Source organism: Equus przewalskii, chromosome 17 (genome assembly GCF_037783145.1).
Source record: "Equus przewalskii isolate Varuska chromosome 17, EquPr2, whole genome shotgun sequence".
NCBI lineage: Eukaryota > Metazoa > Chordata > Mammalia > Perissodactyla > Equidae > Equus > Equus przewalskii.
In genome coordinates this window covers 33990439-34018229 of record NC_091847.1, presented here as the reverse complement: position 1 = coordinate 34018229, position 27791 = coordinate 33990439, and the positions used below count along the sequence as shown (strand labels likewise).

Below are 27791 nucleotides of genomic sequence, written 5' to 3'. Positions count from 1 at the left end.
ATCATAAAAGCAAACATATTTTGAATGTCCATCAGGTGAGATATCATAGACAGATATAGGTTAGGTACCAAATACATATGTATATACATATGACATGGTCCATGTAGATAACAAATAAGATTAACATTCACTCAATAAACACCAATAAATTAAATTTGTAATAAGAACAGTACATTATGGATGCTTTAGGCTCATGGTTTTTATCTTTTCCTTCACAAACACACATTAGAGAAATAATATTCACGTGTGAGACACACTATTGGGTTACCCATATGTGACAAAAAGTCTAGTTTTCTGCTGGCCACAATTCTCACAATGACTAACATCTAACCACAAACAATCGTTCACCACAGTGGGGACATGGGTAGGCGAGGCTCAGAGCTGTGCTGCGGCTCCCTGGCTTTCTCTCCCTCTCAGGAAAGAACACCAGAATGCAAGACTGAGACACTGAGACAACCCGTATTTTTTCTTTTTAGTATATCATTCACCCACTTGAGCACTTTGTGAGGAAAGGAGTCGAGCATAGTGGTTAGAGAGCAGTAGTAGCGAGTACAGACCCCAGAACATGCGTATCTTCCAGAATCAGACCACCTATGCCACTTTACCACCAAACAGCTGTGTGACCCTGAGCATGACTTAATCTCTAAGTCTCCGTTCTCCCTAAATGTCAAATGTAGATACTAATAAGCATGACTGCTTTGAAGATTAAACACAAAGCTCTTATCAAGACAATCTAGGGGCTGTGCAGGTGGCGCAGCGGTTAAGTTCGCACGTTCCGCTCCTGCAGCCTGGGGTTCACGGGTTCGGATCCTGGGTGCAGACCTATGCACTGCTCATTAAGCCTGCTGTAGCAGGCATCCCACATATAAAGCAGAGGAAGATAAGGATGGATATTAGCTCAGGGCCAGCCTTCCTTAGCAAAAGGAGGAGGATTGGCAGCAGATGTTAGCTCAGGGCTAATCTTCCTCAAAGAAAAAGATTCTGCTTACTAAATGCTAGCCACTGGCAACAATAATAGTTACTATTATCATTTCACTATTATTAACAAATCCCCCATGACCCCTCAGAACTGATGGAAGTCACTCTAGTTTGGAGCTTTCAGCACATATTGAAGTGACTGCTAGAGAGGAACAGAGGAAGTGGCTCAATTCTCCATGTCCCGGCGTATTAACATTTAAGGGCAGTAACCACCTGAACTTTGACGATGTGAAAATCAGACACATAATTACATAACCAATTGCCCTCCCCCACCCCGCCCCCGCCCCGGCCTCAAGATCCCCTAAGCCCCACCATCAACCCTATGAAGCTACTTTCAGTCTGAGAGAAGAGAACAGCTCTTAGAAATCTTCCATCATTAGCAGTCTTCCCCTTCTGGCATGTTGGAGATGCAAAAATAAATAATTCAATAAAGCCAGAAAGGAGTAGGACAGATTGAGCTGCCAGTGAATCCCTCAAGTCTGAGGAAGGAAGGAAGTTGAGCCCTTGCTCACGGTGCTAACCAAGGGCCACCGAGGCAGGCTCCCTCTGCCTGTGCTCTCTGCGCCATCCTATCTGGCATCTGTAGAATTTTCCACCCACCTTGGACCTCCCTCACTTGTGTGATTACCTTTCCTTTACATTAATTACCCCTATTATCTTTGTTCAATGGGATCATGAAATCACTGTTCCTTGCAGTAAGAGGTTTAGATAATACTCATGAAAATCTCTCTCAAGGAAGGGGATTATAAATGTCAGCAAAATTTTATTCTTTTGCATCGTGGTCACATAAGCAGTAAGCTTCCTCAGTTTCTATCTACTCTTGGTGCTCAAACACAGCATCGAAAAGAGAGGGTGATTTTACCCCCAGTTCATTACTGTTTCAGTTTAGGGGCTAAGGTAAAACAACACACAATGAGCACTTCAGAAGCTCCATGTGAACCACAGGCGTCTATTTCTTAGGGAACACGGACCCTTTACCTACGGGGAACAGAAAACCCCTCTCCTCCCCTGACACATTTTGTCCCCACAGTAGAGACCAAGCGAGCTGTGCCAGGAGGAATTAGCACACTTCTCAGAAGTTTTCAGGGTGGCAGGGGTGGGAGGGACACAACTACCCTGAAGCTCATGGCACAAAATAAAAGAGCTAATACACGGAGCCCACTCTCAACTTTATGACCTTTGTAAGGTTTAAAACAACTATAGCCCGTACCTCGACCTGGAAGGAAATGCAAAAAAAAAACTACCAATTACAACGGAATACTACGTATCATTGAAAAGAATGAGGCAGAGACATATACACCAGTGAATGGATGCAGTCAAGAATGTGTGCATTCATATCTTTTTTGTTTTTTAAAGAAAAACATTTTTTAAAAAACTGGAAGGAGATACTTCAAAGTCTTACCAGTGGATCTTTAAGATACAGAATTTGGAGGGTACTGAGAATTTCACTTTTTATTTTATAACCCTCTGAAGAGCATGAATTTGTTATAATGAGTTAACAATAAAATGAAACAACTGGAGAACTGCTAAAATATGAAATAATGTTTCATCCGCCCAAGCAAGGTTTCTATAGAAACAATTCACCTTCTTGCATGAATATACATCAATATACACACATAGGAAAGCCAACTAAACTAGAATAAACTGCTACGTAGGGTAAACAGAAAACCAGATCATCTGAATTTGGTTTGCCCACTTGAACAGACTGCACAGAAAATCTAACTACCAAATATTTGAAAATAAAGGAGAGAATTAAAATAATTCAAGAATAAAAGATGTCATTTTCTAACTTTTCTTTTGCTCATAAGAAACAGAAAGGCAAAGAGACAAGCCAGCCCTGATGGTCTAGCGGTTCAACTTCGGCGTTCCCACTGCTTTGGCAGCCCAGGTTCGCTTCCCAGGCACAGAACCACACCACCCGTCTGTCAGTTGCCATGCAGTGGTGGTGGCTCACATAGAAGAACTAGAAGAACTTACAACTAGGACATACAACCATGCACTGGGGCTTTGGGGAGGAAAAAAATACAAAACGGAAATCCATGTGTCACTTAGAAAGAGTCTAATATATTTAAGGGAGGACACCCGGTTCTCTTCTTACAGTATTTCCTGATGAAAGCATCACTGTTTCTTACCTGATCACAAATCAGCTCCCACTTTTTCTCGTTGTCATACTGCCGCAGTAACCTGGCTTTGTCAGGGGGTAGGTTCATAGCATTCTGTGGAAAAAAAAAAAGGGAAGAGAGATGTCACATTCCACAACAGGCTGCTATCGCCAACTCATAAGCAGACCAAAGAATACTACTGTGGTTCTCTTATGACTTGTTTCCAATTTTCAGCATCTGATTAAACTGAAACACCCTACAAAAGTCATTTAAACATCAAATTGGTTTAATGGGGGAGAGAAACTAAAGTCCTACATTGGGGCATTGAGGTGGCCTGCTCTGAACTGCAGGCTTGCATTTTGGCAGAGGTAATGCATTATTTCTTCATTTAATGGCGGGCTCCCATTCTACTCAACAAAAGGTCAAAAGAAGTTGCTTAAAAAGCATCGCCCCAATTTCTTTTTAGAGCACTGCAGCCCCACCAGACACAGAACAGAAAACACCAAAAGAAAACCCAACGACCAGACCGTTGATAGACATCATCAACTTTTACTCACTCTGATAGACAACTAAGAGTAAAAGAACAAAAATTTTTCTAAAAACACTGAAAACAGTGCAAATGTTTATTGTCCCTCTCTGAGATGACAGCACTCCTTCAAGATATATGCTAACATGAGCGGCCACAAGTCTCAGTTTAGCTCTATAGGTTTATGAAGTTGGGTTTGCAGTGAGAAGCTGACCATAAGCTAAAAGAGATTTCTAGACATCAGTGCTCATATAAACCTACCTCTGTCAATACACACATCTTCTGCAGTGCTGGCCACGGCTTTTCCCAGGTATGTTCAAATGTTATTAGGCTAACGCCCCAAATAATCAATCATATACATTTTCAACATACTCAGCTTGGGTATGAGGTGAGATCTTTGGCCACAGAACATGGCAGAGTGTGAGAGCCCCAGAAGGAATTCCTATCTGTTCCCTTGGCCTCCCTGAAGTCCCCATGCTCTAAACAATTATATTAAGTAGTCAATAAATGTCTTCCATCTAGTAACTGTCCTGTCCATCCCCTTGTGGCAACACTGTAAATCATACCTATCCTAAAATAAACAACACAGCTCCTTGCCTGGGTCAATATTCGAGCAGGAAAATGCAAAGGTCTTGAACTTTTAATGCTCAAGCCCCTAGCTCTCCAGATGACTTGACTTATAGAGAATCAACTCCCGTTGCCACAGTTACTGTCTCATGACATCCAGTGAAATAAAACTAATAGAGGCAAGGGTGGGTGAGTTATTCTGACTTAATGTCAGAGAATTAACTTTTGATGATTTTGACAGACATAACTCAAGCATTTTCCCTTAAACTCAATTGAGCATCCAGACTGGTATGCCTAAGTAGGTGGTAGATATATACCACTTACAATTTTAATCTAACCCATTTCAATCCAACAACCTGTCTTCAGAATTTTAAATTTTTTAATTATCCCCCAAAGCTGACAACATAATTAGAAGAGTTTTGGACTTCAGAGTTTTCAATGGTACTGCCAAGGCTTCCCCACAGAAATATCTAAAATAGGAAAACTATTTTCCTATGGCCTATCTGAACTAGAATGGAAAATATCTAGTATTTATTTGTTATCACAACTTTACAAGGTTAAACAACCACTCTGGGATATGGCAAAGGAGAATTACATATATATCTTTCTGAGGGAGCCCATGTTATTGACCATTAAATAACCAGCCCATCATCACTTATCTGTTCCCTAGAGATGGACTGTTTCCTCTTACACTGATTTTGACCCTCATGTTAGCGCCCCTGGGTATGATTATGCATTAAATGAGAACCATAAGATGACAAGGTAAGTTAAATGAGTTTTTCTCTGTCTTTATTAATTTCTTGTGATATAGAGAGGATAAGAAAAGGGACACCCGAACTCCTACAAGATGCCACTAGTATGAGGCACTTTGAATACATAATCTCATGTAATCTTCGTAACAAGCCAATAGGACAGATGCAACTTTCCCCATTTTACATATAGGGAAAAAGACCTAGGAGAACTCGGTTAACTCGCTCAAGGTTGGACAGTTTTATAGGAGCAAAAACAGGACCTAAACTTAGTCTGTTAGCCTCCCAAGGACAAACCCTGAAAATGCCACAGAGTTTTTTTTTTTTTTCCTGGCAGCAAGGCAAAATGGCAGATAACTGACTTTCCATTAGTACTCTACTAGACGCTCACATGGAAGCAGTTTGCAAACAGTGCCACAGGAATTAGATGCAAGCCCTGCTCCCACTGCAAAGAGAAAGCCAAGATGCTCCTTTCTAGATCAGTTTTTGTTTTAACGAAGCAGTCTTTCGTTCAACAAATGTTTATGAAGCACCACGCTTGTACAAGCACTGTGCACCACGGCACAGTGAGGAGCCAAAGAGATGTGATCCCGTGGACAATCGTATTACGGTGGGGCAGACGCAGATGAAACAAACTAATTTTCTAAAATTCTAAGTCTTGATAGAGATTATCAGAGGGCAACTTTAAATTGGATGGTCTAGAAAGACCTCTTAGGAAAAAGCAACCATTAAGATGAGTCCTGAAAATGAGTGAGCCAGGTAAAGAGTGGATGACAGTATTCCAGGCAGAGGGAACAGGGGAAAGATGCTAAGGCAGAAAACAGCTTGGCACATCAAAAAGCTGCAAGACAGTCAGCACAGCTGGAGAAAAAGTAAAAGAGAGGGAATGACAGACTGATAAAGTTGGAGAGGTGAGGCAGGGCTATATCATGCCCAGTCACGTAGGCTAGAGTAAATACTTTTTATTTTATCTAAAGTGCAGTGGGAAGCCATTGGTGGCTTGTAAGCATGAGATGACATAATCAAGTTATGTTTTACAAAGATTACTGCAGGTGTTATGAGGAGAACCGATGAGAAAGAGCCGAAGTAGAAGCAGGGAGGCTGGTCAGAAGCCCAGGGCAGTAGTTCAAATGAATGATGGTGGCTCGGACAAGGCTGATGGCACATCAAATGAAGAAAGGTGGATAGACGTCAGAAATATTAAGTGAAATGGATTAGACTTAAGGGCTGAGGGAGGATGTCAAGAATTAAATACTTTGCTTCAATCTTGAGTCACTAGGTGAATGGTGATCCATTTAATGAGAAGGGCACTTTGCAAAAGGCGGTGCAGATCTGGAGGAGGTGGTGAACAACAAGATTTCTAAATGGCCCTGTTTAGGTCTGAGATACCTATGAGACATCCAAGAGAATAGTCAAGCAGGCAGAGAGAGACACGATTCTGGAGGTTAGAAGAAAGGTCTGCATTTTCCTGAACAAAAAGAGTCTTAAGAAGTCTTCTTGAGCCTGATGACTAGTTATTGTCAGGAAAAGTCATTCAACATCAATACATCAAAACTGAAGCTGCACGTGGTAATCATTCACCAAGCATCTAAAATAACCCCTTCCACGGGACAAGCCTCTGAGCTACTCAGGCATATATTGCACAGCTTAATAATTCTACAGGGATCATGAGGAAGCAGCTCTATTTAAAATCAGACACTCCACAGAGGCCTGGCTAAAGTTTAGGGATGTTGTGATTAGCTGGTAATAACTGCCCTTAAACATTTTTAGCATGAACTCATTCCTTTTGTGCTGTTTAGGGCAGGACTCTGGAGTCCAAGTTAAATGTTTGTGCAGGTAATTCATGAGAGTCCAAACTATTTTCTGAGGAAAACACTGGCTCTATCTCTAGGTCCCCTTGCTGCCTCTATAAATAAAGGACTGTTCCTTTATTTGGCTGAAAATGTAAATCAACCTCCAAGTTTTCCTAATACAGTGACAACTCTGCCTCATCCATACTTTGTAATATGGATTACAAATTCCTTCCTTTCATCCATTGATCCATCCAGTATTTACTGGCCTTTGACTACATGCCAGAATATTCACACTGTAGGCACAGGAGAGAATTTAATCATGAAGTCGTTGCACGCAAGTACATGCCAAAAGTCCATTGAAGACATATGACATTTGAGTTGAAAAGTTTAGCGGATGTTAATTATTTCTAGATTGTACGAATTCCTAGCTAAAATAAATTACACGACCTGAGGGCATTCTTTCTGTAAGGAATGTCCCCTTCCTTCCTTTCAACTTGACAAACTTTTTTTTTTTTTTTTGCTGAGGAAGATTCCCCCTGAGCTAACATCTGCTGCCAATCTCCCTCTTTTTGTATGGAAGTCACCGCCACAACATGGCCACTGACATGGGTTCCCACACCTGGGGAACCAAACCTGGACTGCCAAAGTGGAGGGTGCTGAACTTAACCACTAGGTCACCAGGGCTGGCCCATGGCAAACTTTCAAGAATCAGTTCAAACATCATTTATCATTAGAACCTTCTCCCAACTACTCCAGGAAGACATACCCTTTTCACTGGGCTCCAATGGTACTGGATACGTGTCTCCATTATAGCAACTTGCACACTATATTCTAATAATCTGGTTGCCTACCTAATTCCCCACTGGACTAAGTACTTCAAGGACAATTTTTTTTGTTAATTCCCAATGTCTGGCACAGTATGTGGCAAACAGTAGGCACTAAGCAGGCTGTTGACTAAATGAAAAGCAAACTAACTCAGTCATACTGTTCAGTCTGAGAATATCTTCACTGATTTAGCATTTATGCTTCAGCTATTAACAAAGTCTATACCCAAAGAGCATCTCTGTTTATTACAAAACCTCCATCAATGATAATATCTATTACTCATTAGTAATTATCTTGCAAACAGGAATTCATGAGGGAAAAAAATCTTCAAGTTCTATTCTAGCAACATTTCTGTGAAAAGAAAAATGATGTTTTAGGCATTCTTCTGCCAAATATAATAAATCATGAAATCTGAACTTTATTTTGCTTTGTTTTCATTGCCAGTAAATTCAAATCAGTGTCAACTATAACAATTAATCTACCCCAGGTGTAGTTACATTTATGGTCTATATTCTTAACTCTACTATTTTACATTGTTTTTGCATGTGCTTTCCATCTCAGAATCTTTTGAAAATAGGAGGTAGATAACAATAGAATACTCAAGTTTCTGGGTACTTCATGGAGAAATTAATTATGGTTAAAAAGAGTCTACGATAGTCTATACATCTGAAGTTATAGATTATCTTATATAACACAAAGTAGAATGAAGGTACCCAAATCATTCAGAATCAAATAATGTCCTAGGAATACAGTTTTCTGATACCAGCTCTCATCCCGGATTCACAGAAGCAATGAAAACTTGCCAGTTATTCTTCTTTTTCCCTGATATCCTCAAGGCTCATGTTGAGAAACCCACAGTGATACACAAACACAGTAGTGAAAGTGAACCATATCAATTACACCTTATATAATATACCTTTGTTCTCATAATCTCTAAATTAAAACTTTCAAGTATTAAGTCACCAGATTCAACAAGAGAAACTCAACTATTACATAAGCACCTACATAGACAGAAGAAAGGACATGGACTTTACGAGCAGTGTTGCTTATGGAAGCAGGGAAAAGCATGTCGCAAGAGAAATAATAGACAATCTTTTAGAGTTCTTCAATGATAAAGGTACAAACAGTTTACAGGAACTCAAAAGAAGGAGCCATTTCTTTTTGCTTAATTTGTGGTAAAACACACATAATATAACATTTGCCCTTTAAACCATGTTTAAGTGTACAGGTCAACAGTGTTAACTATATTCACAGTGTTGTGTAAACAGATCTCTAGAACTCCTTCATCTTGTGAAACTGAAACTCTATACCCAAGCAAGAACTCCACCTTCTTCCCCTCCCCAGAACCATTACTTTTTGCTACAAAAAAGCACGGAAATGTGATGGATTGCAACCGGGCACGTGGGCAGCTCAGTACGGCCTGGGATTTCACGAGGCGGTATGGGGCTGGGGTTTCCCAGTTGGGCTCTCGAGTTGAACTAGCTGGATTGCAACCCTGACTCTACCACTTATTATTGGTGATCTTGGACCCACACAACTTGAATCAAAACGCAAATTAAAATGAACAAATAGTGCACAATTGAAAAAGCTAGTAATTCAAAATTGAAGGTCAGATTCAAAGGTAAGGGTCAAAAATAACAAGATGTACCATTATCTCTGGCACTTCAGCTTTTTGCATGAATTATCCAATTTAATCTGCTTTATAATCCTGACAAGCAGGGATTACCGTCTCCATTTAACAGAGAAGGAAACTAAAGAAGAGGGAGGGTCAGTAATTTTCCATGCTGTATGATCACCTTCTTTCCATGACGCTTAGGCTATACTGTTTATAAAATATGACCTGATAGAAAGAAGTGATCCAACAACTCTACTTGAAAAACCAGAGACACAGTCATTAGCATGCAAGGTTAAAATACCTAATATTATTTAAGCTATTAATACTTCCAGACAAAATACTAGCATTTTAACAGAAGTCCTCAATATCTTTAAAATATAAACTAGAACCCCCAAAAAAAGTTCCTGGGTCAAATCTACAGATAGCCAGGTAATCTGCCAACTCAGCAAACACTTTATAAATCCTAATAAAAAACAAAAGAAAGTGGAGACACAAGTATCAGGTAAACCCAGGCTTCCAAGCAGCAGAGGAGAGAAGATAAGTATACTAATACAAAACAGAACTGTCAAGTAACCTAATCGAACCTCAGAGAAGAAGTCATTATTTTTCATTATGGAAAGCAGGAAATGCTATGGACTGGGCTTGGATGTGTGGAGGGGGCAGTAAAGAAGGGTATTTAATGGCACAATATGGTTTTTAATATTTGGTCTCTAGAGACAGGCCACCTGGGCTGCAATCCTAACTCTACCACTCATTAATAGGGTAATCTTGGGTAAATTATTTAAACTAAATCTCAGTTTTCTCACTTGCAAAACGGAGATGATAGAGGTGATGGTGATGAGATGGATGATGATGGTAACAATGACACTACCTGCCTTAGAGAGTTTGAGAAAAATTAAATTGGATAATGCATGCAGTTAGCACAAAGTACACAGAAATCACTCAATACGTTAGAGCTTATTATTCTCCTTATTTCAGGTGAAGGAAAAGTGTGAACAGCGGTATAAATATAACAGGAGGCAGAGGACCGTGAGCTCCACAGAATAAACCAGAAGGTAAAGAGTGGGTCGTGTGAGACCAAGTTAGAAAGCCAGGGCCCTGGACACCAGACCATAGAATTTCAAACTTACTCGACACGCAGTGGGAAGTCATCAGCCAACAAAATGTCTAGGAAAAGCAAGCCTTCAGGATCCTCAAATCACACAAGGTAATTCTTCCCACATTGTTAATTTTTATTATACCATTATTAGGACATCAGGTTGTGTCACTCGATGCTGAATAATGTACCAATTCTCCTGAGTTCACTTTAAAATTGCAATATCTAAGGGCAGCAGGAAGATGGCTGCAAATTCAACACACAACCCACCCCTCTGTTCAACTAACCTCAAAGCCATTTCCTTCCATGACCTATATTCTTGTTCCAGGCAACTACCTGAAATCCTAAATTTTATCCTCCTAGCCTCGAGGATGATGCTAAAATATATTCAGCTTCTTTCCTGGCACAGGACTCAGGCAGCCAGCCAAACAGTTCCCCAAAGCGAATCATCAGTCATCTTTCATTGTCACTGTTATTTTTATTTAATCATTAAGGGTATTAATATCATTTATTGTAGCCAGTGAAGCCCATAACAGGAGAAATCAGCCTGCTCTCTAATTGAGTTACATCTTCTAAATACAATCTGACTTGAAAGTTGTCCTTTCTGGGAACCTGTGAGAATGAGACATATCTCTAAGCTCCCATTCATAATTTTAGTTACAGCCTGTTTTCTTGGAAAGCTTTCTTTAGGGATTGAACTAAATACAAATGACTCTTCCATAACTTTTTTATAGTCAAAAAGTACAGAGCTGGAAAAGAAACATAATATTTTAGTCCTATTCTGTCTTTTATAGGTGACTAAACAGACTCAAAACTCTGAAGGCAACGTCCATATTCATATAACCGGTTATTACCAGTGACAACAAAGAGCCTAGGCCAACACGTCTACTACTCTTTTTCCCTTATCCTGAAAGAAAGCCCACTCACATGTGTCGCACACACACGTGTATGAATGAACACACATACACGTGTAATTGAGAAAATCAAATAATACATGTAAAGTAGTTAGCAAAGTCCTGCACACAGTAAGTGCTCAATACATGTTAGAAATCGTTACTTTTATTATCATTAAAGAATACGTGAATTAGTAGTATGCTCTTCTCCTACTTTAGTAAGCTTCCATCATTTCCTGACTATACAAGTTTTCTCAGACCACAATAATAAGTACCAGCACTTGCCATTGTCTCCATCATTCCCCCTTGATTTGGGGCTTTGCATCCATAGAATAATTCATTTTATTTGTGACATTATGAACCTCTAGGAAGTTATACATTTGTTTTTACCACGAATCATAAACTAAACAAATGAAAAACTTTTCCAAAGTCTCATGTAAATTATCTACTGTTTTAAATTAGTCACACTTTTGCTATCTTTTGCAAATGGGAATGAACAAGTATTGATTTTTATATACATATATATATATATATATATGCTTATATTATTTGCATTTAATTGCAAGGCCAGATTATCATCAATATGGGTGAAGCTGGGTGGGAAGGCCATCTTATCGACAGAAGAGAAGGGCATAGCTACAGCAGTCTCTGACAAGTTTCCCCACAGTCCATCTTCCTACTACTCCCCATATCACTAGCTTAAGTGATTTAACACCCAGTAGATGCCAAAACCACACATCCCTCCTCTGGCCATCAAGCTAACTTCTGAAATACTGATTCTCATCATATCCGAACACAAAGGGCATAATGGGCAGAAACATTCATTAAATTTCTTTCAAACTTCATATCCGATTGTCATTAGAGGTCTGTCGCTTGATTCCTTGACACGTTCTGGAATTCTAACAATTCTTTACCAACTACTATGTCAAGAGCTATGCCTTCCTGCATAGATCTGTGGACTGTGATGGGGCAGTTACACAAGAGGCCACACGGAAGCTGCCAGAAAACTGCTTCACGGGCCACCATTTGACAATGTAAGGGCTGATGTATTCAAGTGCTAGCTTGCTGGTACGGACCAAAAGGAGTCCAAAACTCAAGAGAAAGGGTTCTTAGTCTACTGATAAACGTCAACTTTCTATGACACAAGAGTCTTTAGAGTAAAAACATTTTGAGAATTGGAGATACCAAACTCCAACTAATTTTATAAAATATTATATAGCCAGATTCCACAACAATCAAGCCATAAGAATGTGATCTCTATCACCTGCCAATCTGAAACAAGTTTATTTTTCACCCTTCCCCATTTCCCCCGAAACCCTGGCCTCGTTCTCCCTCAACTCCTTCCCAGCAGCACTTCTTCGTTTCCCCTCTTAGATCATTAGCGTCATTGTGAGTCTCCCTCCTCCCTTCACTAGGATGATTGTGAGTCTCCCTCCTCCCTTCACTAGGATCATTGTGAGTCTCCCTCCTCCCTTCACTAGGATCATTGTGAGTCTCCCTCCTCCCTTCACTAGGATCATTGTGAGTCTCCCTCCTCCCTTCACTAGGATCATTGTGAGTCTCCCTCCTCCCTTCACTAGGATCATTGTGAGTCTCCCTCTTCCCTTCACTAGGATCATTGTGAGTCTCCCTCCTCCCTCTCACAGCAGTTACTCTGGAAAGGAACTGAACCTGGGTTGCATATTCATGCTTAGCCCAACTCAACGCCTCACACTCTTCAATCTCACGATAAGGATCACCAAAGGGGGGAAACAGTTCAAGTTTATGCTCAACTAGCATCACATGTTCTGAGACAACAGGGCAATGATTTTGCTTCTGATTTAAAAACGAAAATTTCTGCCACAACTTTGACCAAAAATTACAGGGTCAAATCTACAGCTCCTCATTTGTAAATAGCTGCAACCTCAAAGGCAGACTTGCTGTCACAGGCAGAATAATGGCCCCCAATGATGTCCTCATCCTAATTCCAGGAACCTGGGAATATGTTTCCATACATATTAGGATGTGATTAAGAACCTGAGATTGCGAGATGATCCTAGACTACCGGGGTGCGACAAATGCAATCACAAAGGTCCTTAAAAGGGGAAGATAATTTGAAAAAATGGAAAACATGTGTTGGTGAGGATGTAGGGAAATTGGAACCTTCATACACGGCTGTTGGGAATATAAAATGGCACAGCCACTGTGGAAAACAGTGTGGTGGTTCTTCAAAAAAGTTAAACATAGAATTAATAGCTGACCCCACAATTCCACTCCTAGGTATATATCCAAAAGAATCAAAAACAGATTCACACAGATACCTGTACACCAATATTTATAGCAGCATCATTCATAATAGCCAAAAGGTGGAAACAACCCAAGCGTCTACCAACATGTGAATGGATAAACAAAATGTAGTATATACACACAATGGAATATTACTCAGTCGTAAAAAAAGGAATAAAGTTCTGAAACATACTACAACCTGAATGAACCTTGAGAATATGGTTAAGTAAATGAAGCCAGACACAAAAGGTCAAATATTGTATGATTCCACTCATACGAAATGCTAGAATAGGGAAAATAACAGAGATGAAAAACAGTTTAGAGGTTACCAGTAGCTGGGGTAGTATGGAATGGGGATTACTGTTTATTGGGCGCAGAACTTCTGTTTGGAGTGATGAAGAATTTTGAAAATCGATAGTGGTAATGGTTGCGTGACATCATGAATTTACTTAAGATCACTGAATTGTACACTGAAAAATGGTTAAAATGATAAACTTCATACTATGGATATTTTACTACAATAAAAAAATAATTTAAAAAAATGTGGAAAAAGAGAGTCAGAAGGAAGAAGTCAGAATGATACAACGTGAGAAGGACTTCACCAACCAATGCTGGCTTGGAAGATGGAAGAAAGGGACCACAAGCCAAGGAGTACAAGCAGCCTCTACAAGCTGAGAAAGGCAAAAAAAAAAAAAAAAGCATTCTCTTCTAGAGTTTCTAAAAATGGAGCCCAGCTGAAGGGCTCAAATTTTACCCAGTAAGACCTTATCAGACTTCTAACCTACAAATCTGTAAGATAACTAAATTGAGTTGCTTTGAGCCACTAAGTTCACAGTCATTTGTTGCAGAAGCAATAGGAAACTAATACTCTGGCTGACAATATTTTGGCTCCCCGAATGCATGGTTTCTCTCTTTCTACAACACCAAACTCCAAAATTTTCATTTTCAATCCACTTCTCACCGCCAGTGATCAGAGATATGGTTCCCATTTTATGTGCTGTGAATTAAAACCAATAAAAGCCAATACCTAATTTAATTACAATAGAAAATGGAAAACCTTGGGGAGCAGATAACGTTCTACGATTAAATCACCGAAAAATCTAAAAGTAAAACTACCAGCTGATGAAGAAGACATGTTATGAAATAAAATTCTATACTAGCCACACAAACAGAATAATACTAACACAACTTGGGTTTCACTGCAACACACGTTTATCAGTGTTGGTGGACTCGGTTTCAAGAGACCCCGAGCCTCTCAGACAAGCCCAGCCAAGAGAGGTAGGAACATGGGGAGTCTGACATGGTAGGCCTTCTGATTTGTGACAAGTCGTCTCTGTTCTGCTCTTCATTTTCTCCCCCATTAGTCTGCTACTTAGCTTTTTGGCCTTTACGCCTCAAACCTGTGGAAAAGACCATCAGGTCAATTTTTTTTTTTATCTACATGTAAAACATTCTGGTATTAAAAAGCACTACTCTAAGTACAGTTAACTATGTATCAGTTAACTCAAAAAACCTATTGAAAAACTAATCGAGGGGCCAGCCCTGATGGCCTAGTGCTTAAGTTCAGCATGCTCCACTTTGGTGGCCCGGGTTTGGTTCCGGGACCTATGCCACTCCGTTAGCAGGCAAGCTGTGCTGGCAGCCCGCATTTAAAAAAGAGAGGAAGACTGGCACAGATGTGAGCTCAGGGCAAATCTTCCTCAGCTGTAAAAAAATAAAAAAATACTTATTGAAAAAGAGAACATAAAACCTAGATAACCAATTTAAAGAACTATAAGTAATGAAAATAATATGTGTGCAAAAAATACCCTTTATTGTTTTGCATTATTGTTTGAATGCCCTATTTATTATTAAAATATCTTTCTGATTTTAAAGTAAAAAAAACAAAGCACTACTTTAATGCTGCTGGTATTTTTGTGGTATTAATACCAACCATCAACAAGTTAGTTCACACATGATGTGTAAGGGAACACTTTTATATATGATTTTTTTAAAGCACTTAACTCCTTAAGAAGTCATAAACACTAAAGAATTTCCAAAATGACTGACATTGAGAACAAATGATTCAACAACTTCAAAATCTTTAGGAAGGGACCACGGGTCACGTTCTATTTTTATGATGTATCTTTCTGTCCTCACAGTCGCAGGTCCCTGGAGGAAGTCCTCCTTATAGCCTCAGCCAAGTGCCTGACACCCGGTGGTGCATAATACTTGTGTGCTGAATTCTGCTCAGCCACACAGCTGTATTTTGATAAACTAAAGACATCCCCTGCCCAAGATCTTTTATCTTCTTTTAAAGAAATAAATGACTAGGGTCACAAGAGAAGCATCAAATCTAACCATTATGTATTTGCATATAAAATAGTATACAAATACTGAAAAAAATAAATTTATTTAAAGGTCCAGAATGTACCTTCTCCTAGAATCCTCCAGCTTGCACCTGATCTGCCCCTTCTACAGTCTCCATTCCATCCTTCTCCACCAAAATCTACACCTCCACCTCGGTCCTGGGTCTTCCACATACCATGCTTGGAATTGCCTTTTCTACGTATTATTCCCAGTAGTACTTGTCTTGGGGACCAACCATGATCATCTATCTTGTTCTACCATTCCACGTGTGTAGGCTTTCTCTCCAATGAGAGGGAAAGTTCTCTGGCATACTTTGATATCTTCACAGTACTCAGAACATGTACAGACACATAACATATGTCTAATAAACATTCAAGAGTTAAGTAAAACTCCCACAGTACCAGCAAAATCAAAACCTTCTGACGATGGTACCCTGTAATTTAGACTTTATACATGAAGTGCAAAACAATTATGACATTAACAACAGATTATTTATTAAATAGCTGAACTAAATCATATATTACAAACATGAACCCTTAGATATCTTGATAAGAGGTATCTCTGGTTTAGGGTGTAGGTTTTCAATCTTTGTTGTTTCTATCTAGGAGAGTATTAAGGTTCACGTGGAATAAAATCCATGTGATTTGAATTATCCCTGGTTTTATATTCTCACATTAAATGTGTTGTACGCATAAAGTACTTCCCCAGCGTATGATCTGGTCTGAGTGTAAAATGAGGAGGAATGGCCACATTTGTACTGTATGCACAAAGCAAAGCAACAAGAACAAAACCCTTTCCAGAGAAAGCAAACACTTACACTTACAGACAACGAATTTCTGGGAAGCAGGCCCCAGGGTGTGCACTGCTCAATTTTAAGTGCTAGACTCTGCTGTGTGCTAGAAAAAGAAACAAGAAAGCACACAAGCAAGAGCAAGATGAAAAAGGAGGGGGGCCCGGAAGGATCTGACTATTGATTCCCTGTGCTTCTCGGCTGGGTAAACCACAACAGTAGGCCTGGGGGACGTGACCCTGGCTGCTGAACTCAGTACACCCACTCAACATGTTCTGGATGTAAACACTTTTGTGTTTCCTACAAAGCAGTGTTATGCTTCTCCAAGAGAGCTATAAGTATTTGGGAAAATGCCAAAATACTACAGTGACCATTTAATCTTTGCATTCTTACATTCTATAACAACTCTACTCTCCCCACTCAAGAGATAAAGCAGATCCAACTCATATGAACCTATTTATTCGACTGCAAATTAAAACTGAGATTCAAGTCCTCAGGACCCCAGGGATAATGCAATACAATTTATCCAGTAACCTCCACCCAAAGAGTTTGCCTGCTAGACGTGTGCCTCTGATTTGGATCTGTCTTCTTCCAGGGAGAAATTCAACTCCAAGTGTAAATGAACTGTTGCTGGATACTAAGCTTTAAGGAGAAGTGATAGGGTCAAGAGAACTTCCAATGTGTAATTTAAAAACTATCTAGTACTTACTCTACTTCCTAAATCAATCTCTAAAACCTGATCCTGAAATATGGTCCCCCACACACTTTCCTATCTTGGGGTCTACGGCCTTAGTGCTGCTGTGGGGTTCCATCCTGGTCAGCTGGCCCACTGACAAATAGGTCCATTCATTCTCCCTTTCCCTCCTCTATACATATATTTATAAAGGATAAGCACAATATATTCTCTGTTATTCCACAGGGTTGGGCAATGGAGGCAGTGTTTAATAGAGAGGTACCACACATGCCACACATACCATGATTTTCAAATGAACAGGATTTACCAAAATATATTAACACAAAAGCCATATTATCATAACTTCATCTTTTGCTAATGACTCTGAAAGAACTCCAGGATTTTATGATGTCTTCTAGTCATCTCTATAAATTACAAAGATAAGCTTTGTGGTTGGAATCACTGAGGCCTAGGTTCAAATTCCAGTGATTAGCAGTTCATTTGGGCAAGTAACTAGATTTCTGAGTCTCAGCATCTCCATCTGAAAATGAGGACAAAAGAACCTCCCTGCTAGGGCCACCATGAAACATTTGTACCTCTCACGGCGGGAGACACACAGGCAGCAGTGTGGTGTCTACAGAAGACACTGTGGCTGGGGACAAAGATTCTGGTCTTCGGAATTTTTTTTTAAAAAAAGGAAGACAGGGGCCGTGACCGAGTGGTTAAGTTTGCTCGCTCTGCTTCGGCGGCCCAGAGTTTCGCTGGTTCGGATCCTGGGCACCGACATGGCACCACTCATCAAGCCATACTGAGGCTGCATCCCACATGCCACAACTAGAAGGACCCACAACTAAAAATATACAACTATGTACTATGGTGATTTGAGGAGAAAAAGCAGGAAAAAAAAAAAGATTGGCAACAGTTGTTAGCTCAGGTGCCTATCTTTAAAGAAATAAAATAAAAATTAAAAAAAGGAAGACAAACTTGAGTCCATATCCTAGAAGTGAAACTACTTGCTGGATGTTCACTAGTAAGTCACTACTTAACTTTTTTAACTTAAGTTTCCCTGCCTGTAAAATGAGGATGCTATCTACTCCAGGCAGATTTTTCCAGAGGACCTTGATAGAAAAGGCTTTAGCAGGTTGGCCCCGTGGCTGAGTGGTTAAGTTCACGGGCTCTGCTTCGGCAGCCCGGGGTTTCACCAGTTCGAATCCTGGGCACAGACATGGCACTGTTCATCAGGCCAGGCCATGCTGAGGTGGCATCCCACATGCCACAACTAGAGGGACCCACAACTAAAAATACACAACTATGTACCGGGGGGAGGCTTTGGGAGAAAAAGGAAAAATAAAATCTTTAAAAAAAAAAAAGAAGAAGAAGAAGAGGCTTTATGCAGTACAGTCACTATGAAAATTAAAAATTAAATGAGTGAACACAAGTAAAGTGCTGCACTGAGCTCAGTGCCTGACATAATAAGCGTTCAATAAACTTTAGCTATTGAGTACCAGAATCCAGTGCAACCAAATTCAAGACAGGGGAGGGCTGAAAGATAGAAGCATGTTTAGCTAATAGTCCAAATGACGAACTTAAGAGAAATGGCTAGACCTGTGGTTCCCAAACTGGGTGCAAAGGTATCCCAACACACTATAGGGAACTCACAGAAAAATCGCAGAATTATTTTAAATTTCTGAAGGAAGAAATGGAACTCAAAACCTACTTTCACCATACTAACTACTCCCCTGAAGTAGTTGACAGTTTTTACATTAAATCCCACTACATTCCTTTCCATGATGGCTTACCTTTGCAAGGTTGATTTTTTAGTGCCCGCTGTGATAAAAAGCAAGGAATGGAAGAAAATAAAAATCAAACAGGAAATAAGGCTGGTAGCACTCAATCTGAATTTCAAGGTTTGGAAGTTGTGCAGAACCCAACAGGTACACAAATATTTATATGTAATTGTGATTTAAAAAAAAACCGCAATGAAAGTATTTTTTTCTTTCAATTTACAGTGTACTATTTTTTCCAAACAGCCACGAAGCTATTAGGACATAGATACTTAATAAATAGAGCAGTTAGGTGTTCCTTTTGGCCAAATAGAGCAGTTAGGTGTTCCTTTTGGCCTGGGGGCACCACGTAAAATTCCTAAGACACTAAGGATGCTGTGAACTGAGAAAGTGTGGGAACCTCTGCTCTAGATTATACTCATCTCCCTCTCGCTATCACACCGGATGTTACTGCTTTCTGGAATAAAAGGACCTCTATAAAGAACATTAACCTTTCATCTTAAGCCATACATAAGTCATTATTAAAAGAGTTGGATAAGGCTAACCTGAGAAAAATAAATACACATATTTTTCAACTAGATAAATGAAATGTTATCATTAAAAAAAAGATTTCCCTTGAGGTTCTGTGTAAACAAAGCGTCCCATAATATGCAAGACCCTAATCACCTTGGCAAATAAACTTCAGTCTAGACAAATTTTTTTACATGTAATTTCTAAAGAAATCTTTCAGGCTAAACACCATGTTGCAAAACCATTTGAGAGAACTTGGTTTTATGACAGAGTATTATTCTGAATGCCTGTTGTCCTGGCATAATTATTAACGGGGCCTCCTTTCACTCTCAGAAGTACTCCAATTTGGATGATTAATTACATGGCTGCCCTAAATTAAAGGGCTGAAGAAACTAAGATATGAATGTCTCTTTGGAGCTAAGCAAGAATGAAAATTATAAAACTGGATTTCAGTTTTAAAAAACCTCAATAGCAGACACTCAAAGACCAGGCTGGAACCAGATGACCTCTAATATCCTCCTTCTAATCCTTCAGTCCTGTGACTCTGAAGTCACCAGGGGTAGACAGTGAATCAGCACTAAGAGCAGCCAGAGCTACTGAGAGGTTAGTCAGGCTCTGCACATTGGCACATGGCACATGTATGCATGTTCTAATAAGCTGTTAATCATTCGTAATAACAAGCCAAGGAATAACTTGGCTTTACTGAAAGGAAGGAAATACCATAGGAAAGGCAATTCATGAATTCTAAATTCTCATTCGTTCAAAGGTTTTTCATATTTCATTTTAAAACAGCTACAATTGGATCTTTTCACTAATTCTACCAATTTTTTTCTTGCAACTCTCCAACTGCCCTGAAGCAAATTCTAATTGCTTTTTTCATACAAAAAATAAAAAATAAACATTGCTTATCTACCAACACTATATTTTCTTCCCAAGAAGCTCATTGACTGGATAGTTCTCACACTATTTCCTGTTAACTAAAAATGAAAGATGCAAAGACTTTTTTTTTTCCTCTCACAAAACCTCTCACCCATTAGGGGGGAAATAAACTAAGATCTTCTGACTTAGTGAAATACAGACTCCTAACAGCTAAACATACTCATGACTGATTTTCCGTAACATCCAGGACAGAAATAATACAAATAACTTCAGCTGGGGCCAGCCTGGTGGCACAGAGGTTAAGTTCGTGCGCTCCACTTCGGCAGCCCGGGGTTTGCCAGTTCAGATCCTGGGAGCGGACCTATGTACCGCTTATATCAAGCCATGCTGTGGCAGGCATCCCACATATAAAGTAGAGGAAGATGGGCACAGATGTTAGCTCAGGGCCAATCTTCCTCAGCAAAAAGAGGAGGATTGGCGGCAGATGTGAGCTCCGGGCTAATCTTCCTCAAAATATAATAATAATAATTTCAGCTAAATAGAGGGAAATATCATGCCATACCCTTACTCAATTTCTGAAGAACTGTGCTTCAAATGTGAGCTTATTTCAAGACAAGATTAATTCACGTTTCACCCTCGCCTTTTCCTACACTTCAGTACTTCCTATACTTAAGGCCTAAGAGGAAGGTGAGTGACAGCAGCGTTTCCGAAGGTCATCAGAAGAAGAATATGCAGATATGCACATTCCTAGGCCCAGCCCCAGTGGTCCTGCCTCAGGAACTCTGGGATCCGAGCCCAGGAATCCACTTCTCTTACAAGGCTCTGGGGGAATCTTCATGTTTGAGATCTACCAATAAAAACGTGCCTCACTGCATAAAAGAGAGGCTTACATCCAGTAAATAGCCCATGTACTCACTTCTCACAATTTTGAGCACAAATGTGTACTTTAAAAAAAAAACAAAACCATACAATGAGAAATAGCTATGGGGGAGACAGACAGGGAAGATTTCTAAGCAGTCTTTCTTAAAGACTCTCTCCACTTCCTGCTACGGAACTTACAAACCTTACATCTGCCCCCACCTCCTCCACTCTCCTCACAGTAAAATAAAGGAAGTATGTCTTCCTATCTTTGGAGACCATCTCTTTCTGTATTCTCTACCCATAGGGCCATCGTGAAAATAAATGTTATAGTCCATGCATCGCAAAGCTCAGTGTGTAGCATATCAAAAATGATTCAATACATAGTAGCTGTAAGGTTTCCAACAGAGTTGTGTTCAGGTGGGTGCTCCAAGGATAAAACAATCCAGCCCATATTTGAGTAGGGAGAGAATCAGATATACCTGTACTTCAAACAAAATTCTCACTACTATCACCTTCCGCCAAACCTGAGAAATAACCCAAATATCCATCCCCACAAGAAAAATGTACCTCATTGCCCAGCACGAAGAACAAAGGGGTAAAATGTTAAGGCATGTAAAGTTTTCTTGCCTTTGCTGATTTTAGAATTACTCAGGCTTATTTATAAATGGTGGGGCCCAAGAGTGAAAACCATTACCATACGCTCCTTTCCATACTTGTTCCATATAGTCAGTCACCAGTTTCTCTTGCAGGAAATTATAACTTATGAAATTTAAATGGACTAGAACATTTGGATCACATTCAAAGTGTACACCATACCTTGCTGCCAATATCTAAATCATAGGGTGCCCAGGATTCCATTAGAGAAACAGTACAGTGTGCACATTCACAAGACCCACACAGTAATCTTCCCTCTAGATGAGGAAGCCTTGGCAATTAATTTCTCAAAAAAAAAGAAAAAAGCTAGACAAATTTATATGGAGTGAAACAGAATATCCAACTTGTTAAAGCCAAGAACACAATCAGGCTCTTTGCTCCTTTCTATGTAAATAGTCCTAAAACCCTCTCACTCAGAACCCTCCACAGCCTGCGGCATTTCACTTCTCAGGCACCAGAGAGAGCTGGCTGGTTCAGAGCCTCTGTACTGGCTGCTTGTTCAAGGTAATTTCTTAAAATGAACGGAGCCTCGGTTACCACTTCCATCAACCCATCTGGAGCGCTCGATATCAGCTCATAATTTAAGGTATAAGATATGTCTTTTAGAAAAGTCAGAGATAAATTTTCTGAGCTACCTTTTGGGAAGGTCATCCTTTAAGCTTCACCAAATGGTAGGTAAAAGCTACCCGCACCCCCCCCCCCCATCCTCCAGCTAAGTCATTCCATAAAAGTAATTACATTCTTACATCAACAATATAGTAAGGACGAAAATCTCAGAATAAAAAAATAATCCCTAAATTAAATAAAGTTAGCTTTAAGAAAGCATATTACATCACAGACTTCTATTCAGGAACTACTGACCTACACAGTTTGACTGCAGGGCCACCAAGGGCCTCAGGAGTTGTTTTCATTGCCCATGAAACTTAAAACCGTGAAATGTTATGAGATGTGGAAGATCTCATAGAAGAACCCAAATTTCCACCTTCTCATAAAAATCTGGAGGGCACTACTCTCTGGATTGCCAAGGCCCCACCACTCCCTTCTATCTTACATCCAGGGAGTTTTACTAATTTAAGGTACCTAATTCACCCCTGCTGACATCTCAGTTTTGACCCCCGTTTTAAGGCACTGTTAGGGTCCTGGGGGACAGCAGACGGTAGGGGATCTAATTGACACAGTTAGCAGCTGTTGATTACTCAGCAGAACACATCTCAGGCGGTTTCTGAGGAGAGGTTTTGAGGGGGTAATTGGGAGGGTTTAACTAACCAGGTGCTGGGAACCTAAGCAGAGGAGGAAGGGAACAGAAAGAACAATAAATTTACTCTCCAATCAATTTTGCCTGGGGCCAGTCTTGTTTTTCTTTTTTAAAAGTCATGTTGTGGAACGAGAATCAGACTGATTTCTTAATCTAAGTTTATCTGAGAGGACAATTTCCTTCTCACTCTGCTCTCTTGGTGGGCCAGAAATATCCAACGATCCTTATCGCGGTTTATCAATTCTCCTTTGGGTGTTTCCTATAACAACATGTTATCTTCAGAGATTCCCCCACCCAAGTCGTCCTGCTCTGAAGTCAGCACTGTCTGATTCACTGTTCTGCTTTTATTAACATCGGGTGAGCTCCAATAAAGTAAACTCAACATTGCTTCAGAGGTCAATGTTCTCCCTCCCGACTGTGCAAAAGAGAAAGCAGACAGACTTCCTCCAGGCTGGAGGGAAAAAAGGAGAATGAAACTCAGATGAATCCTTAGTGAATCCAGAGTTGGGTTTTGAGCAACACAGTACAACTTAATTCTCCAGAAACTACTATTAGGAGAACCAAAAGCACCAGGTTACCAAAATAACAAAAGTAAGAATTTATAACTCAATATCCCGCTAGCTAATCTATGCAGTGACGGATGTGTTTTTGTGGATGACACATATTCTAGGCTCGTGCCACAGAAGAGAATCTCGTTAGAGTCACAAGCCTGGAAGGCTGATGACCAAGCCATCTGCCGGTAGAAGCATATTCACACTCAAGCTTCCTCATATAAATTGGAACCCTTTCAGGTTTAAAAAGACACACAGCCTAAAAAGCCCTGTACCAGGCCCTGGGTGACCTATAACAAAGTCAGAAATTCTTCCACAAATTAGGTACTTTCTCATTTCTCTCCATTCGAGTGATTTCTTAGATTTAGATTCTAGGTGACTTTGGTTATTAACTAAGTCATGGTTATGAAAAGTTCTAGAGCTGTGTTTTATAAAGCCCGAGACCTCAGGAATCAACAACCCTACACTTAGCTGTCCTCCAAAACAGTAAGTCAAACGGCTGCCGAGAGAGGGAGGCCAGGCTGCAGAGCAGTCATCACAGGACTCCTGACCATCGCTAGGAGAATCACGTCAACGCAAATTCTCACCGTTCATCTGTTCATTTCATTGTTCTGGAGCTTCAACAGCTTTTTAGCTGTGAATTCCAATGAGCTTGGACATCCTGAATGCTGATCCTCTAGGATCTGGATCCTCATCACTAAGACTTTTGCAATGGGCAAACTTCACCCCCCAATCAGGCTTAATGGGAAACATGGCTCACCAAGCTCCCAGAGAAGAAAAGCTGTGTATTAACTCAGTTTTTCTATTTCAAAGGATGCCACTGGTTCTTCCTATGCTGCTCAGGTTATAAATAACCGAGGGTCCCGTTTCCTTCATTCTTATTGCCTTACAAAAAGCCATACATTCATCATACAGGCCCTTGATGTTTACAAAGACGCCAAATTCCTTCACTAAATTGGATAAGGACCCATTCCTTCTCTTTCTGAAGTAGGCACAATTGGCCATGTTTTCAACAATGCACATAAGTGGTAAGATCTTTGAATATTCAGGTAAATTCACCTGTTTGCCTTCCATTTTATTTTCTTTGATGATCTCCAAATATCTGCATTGTCAAGATTTTAAAGAAAAAGAGGAAAGACACTCCTGCTTTAAGAACAGTAATATATTTTCCAAAAATTATGCAGAACAATAAGAAGAAAAAAATAAGTCACACAAAAACCATGCCAGCGGCAAAATTTAAAGACAAAGAATGAAATGCAGATTTGGAAGACTAATGTAATAGTGTTATATGTGTGACAACACAGAAATAATACAACAAAAAAAATGGAAAAAGGAAGAGTGAATGAGGAAAGAGGAAAATTAAACTCATTGATTGTTGTACAGGAAATATGTAAGAGATAAAGAATATCATTAAAAACTGATAAACCAGATAATATAAGGTGAAGTAAGACACCAGTGACTGAGGTCACTGTTTAAAAAGATAAGATACAAAGGTAACCACCAGAACAGAAATTCAAACCTTCCTAACTACCAAAAACCAATTTTTTTAATAAATTAAAGAACCAAGTCTATATATCTCATAAAGAAAGATACCAAATATAACAATTCTTTTTTCATAATATTATAATGTGTAAAGTGCAAAAGAAGACCTAAGATATGCCACCCGGTAAAGCAGAATTCTAAGACAGCCCCCAAGATTCCTGCTCGCTGGTGCACATGTCTATACAATCTCCTCCTCTGAGTGTGAGCCAGATTCACAAATGTGATAGAAATCACTCCCATGATTAGGTTACATTAGTGGCAAACGTGAAGGGAGATTATCCTGGGTTGATCTGATCTAATCAAGTAAGCCCTTTAAAGAGAGTCTAGAGTGAAAGAAAAAACATCAGGAAAATCCAACACTGCAGAGACACTCTCGTATTGCTCTTCAAAAGAGACAAACTGCACGTCGTTGAGAGGGCCATGTGGTGGGGAATGGTGGGCAGCTTCTAGGAGACGAGGGCTTCAGTCCTATAACTGCAAGGAACTGAATTCTGCTAGTTGCCAGTGAGCTTGGAAGACCCAAAGCCTCAGATGAGATCGCAGCCCTGGCCAACATCCTGATTTCAGCCTCGTGAGACCCTGAGCAGAGGGCCCAGCTAAACCACGCCAACCCCCTGACCCATGGAAACTGTGGATAATAAAATTTTGGTGCTTCAAGCCGCTAAGTTTGTGGTAATTTTTTTGCAGCAATAGAAAATTAATATACCACCTTCCATATAAGAAAGGAAGAGAGAAGAAAATACCTATGTGTCTACCAATTTGTGCAAAAAATATAGACAGGAAGGACAAACCAAGAAGTAATGGGATTACTTAGCTACAGAGAGAAGGTGGGAAGGGGGTGAAAACAGTAGGGGAACGAGAAAGAGGTAGAACGGATGAGGTGGAAATGATACCTTCTGAATACACTTTTCTTATCATTAGAACTTTGAGAACTATGGCAATATTTCACATAGCCTAAAAATAAATAATTAAAATCAACCAGGATGTGGCAGGAATCAAAATGAAACGTCAGTAATAAGTGAACTTGACTGTATTACAAATGAATAACAAAAGCCCACCAAAGTGGAGAAGAAAAGAACTAACCTGAATAACTTTTGACTATACATTTTAACAGTGTACATAACTATTGTATTCTAGTCAGGAAATTTGTATCTCACAGAGATATATGTTATCATTCTGAAACTACTTTATGTGTAGTTTAGGTTTGTACAAATAAGCAAATATATTGTGGCTAATGAGCCAGGTTTCCCATCTTCAGAGAAAGCAGTCACAAATAAGGGGGAAGCTAGAATGAACCCTGTGATTTATAATATACAGATATAGATGTGCATGTGTGTTCATACATATATATACATTTTTTTTTTTTTCCCTAGCTCTGACTGCTGAGAAGGGCTAGAAGTAATGTCTCAGTAGCAACGAGCACACCAAGCACGCAGATTTTGGTTTCTATATACCTTTCTCCAATAAAAGGAACTGGAGCTTCCTGGAGAAATGGCTGGTGCCAGGGCTAGAGCAGGAAAAATTCAAGGGGAGCCCGGAACATCTTATGGTGTCAAAAAGTAAGAAACTGCTCCCCCTAAATGATGAGAACATGTCAAAAGAACACAGAGCCAAACTTAAGGGGCTCCCAGTAGCCATATCTGGAACAATTTGAGAAACACAAAAAATAATGATAGTAGGTTATATCTCATAGAATAAACATCCACAAGTCCATACTGATATAAATAATGGAATAAATAACAAGAGGAGAAGGAACAGTTCCTCCTTACAGTAGAATTCCAACTAACACATGAAGGAGGGATGATGGAAACAGAAAAGTCGCTATTTGGCAAGCACCATAGCAATAACTGTTCCAGGCAGAAGATGCTAAAATTAATGAGCAAAAGTAACACAGCTTTGGAACAGCTATCTGCATCAATTTCTAATTTAAAACACTAAACAAGGCCAGGCCCGGTTGCCTAGTGGTTAAGGTCAGCACAATCCACTTCTGCAGCCCGGGTTCGGTTCCCGGGCACAGATCTACACCACTCTGTTAGTGGCCACAGTGTGCTGGCAGCCCACATACTAAAAAATGAGGAAAACTGACATGGATGTTAGCTCAAGGCAAATCCTCCTCAGCAAAAAAAAAAAAAGAAAAAACACTAAACAAGGCATTCCAGTCAACTGGCATTTAGTATATGCTGCCTGTAGGTATGTGTGTGTATGCACATGGGTATGCACATGCATACATGTGTCCCGCCACCTCAACTTGGAGGCATTTAGGGCATGAACATCTTATCTATCTTTATAGTCCCCATGTCTGGTAAGGTGATCTACACAGAATAGGAACACGATAAACTTACAAACAATATGTGCCTATTACATCAAAGGAATTACCTGAAATAAGAGTGGAACTCAAAGGATTCTTTAACCCTGAATGACTCTTCTCCTGTCTCTCAGCGTTGTTTTTAATAAAAGTTTTTCTTAAAAGAACTCTAAACTCCCCTTTACTTTGTAAAGTACAGGCTTTGTAAAGTATGGAATAGAAGCAGTGA

At 39.8% G+C, this 27791-nt stretch overlaps 1 protein-coding gene across 27 annotated transcripts in view; it reads right to left on the bottom strand.

The window, feature by feature from the left end:
- Positions 1-27791, bottom strand: part of FMNL2 (formin like 2) — a 294810-nt gene that overhangs the window by 123304 nt on the left and 143715 nt on the right. For all 27 annotated transcript variants that reach the window (XR_011528358.1, XR_011528359.1, XR_011528360.1 and 24 more), the window contains exon 2: positions 3111-3194. Coding sequence is in view for 22 of the 27 variants with exons in the window: in XM_070579787.1 (XP_070435888.1) it covers positions 3111-3194 (84 nt within the window). In the remaining 5 variants the exon portion in view is untranslated. The remainder of the gene's footprint in view (positions 1-3110; positions 3195-27791) is intronic.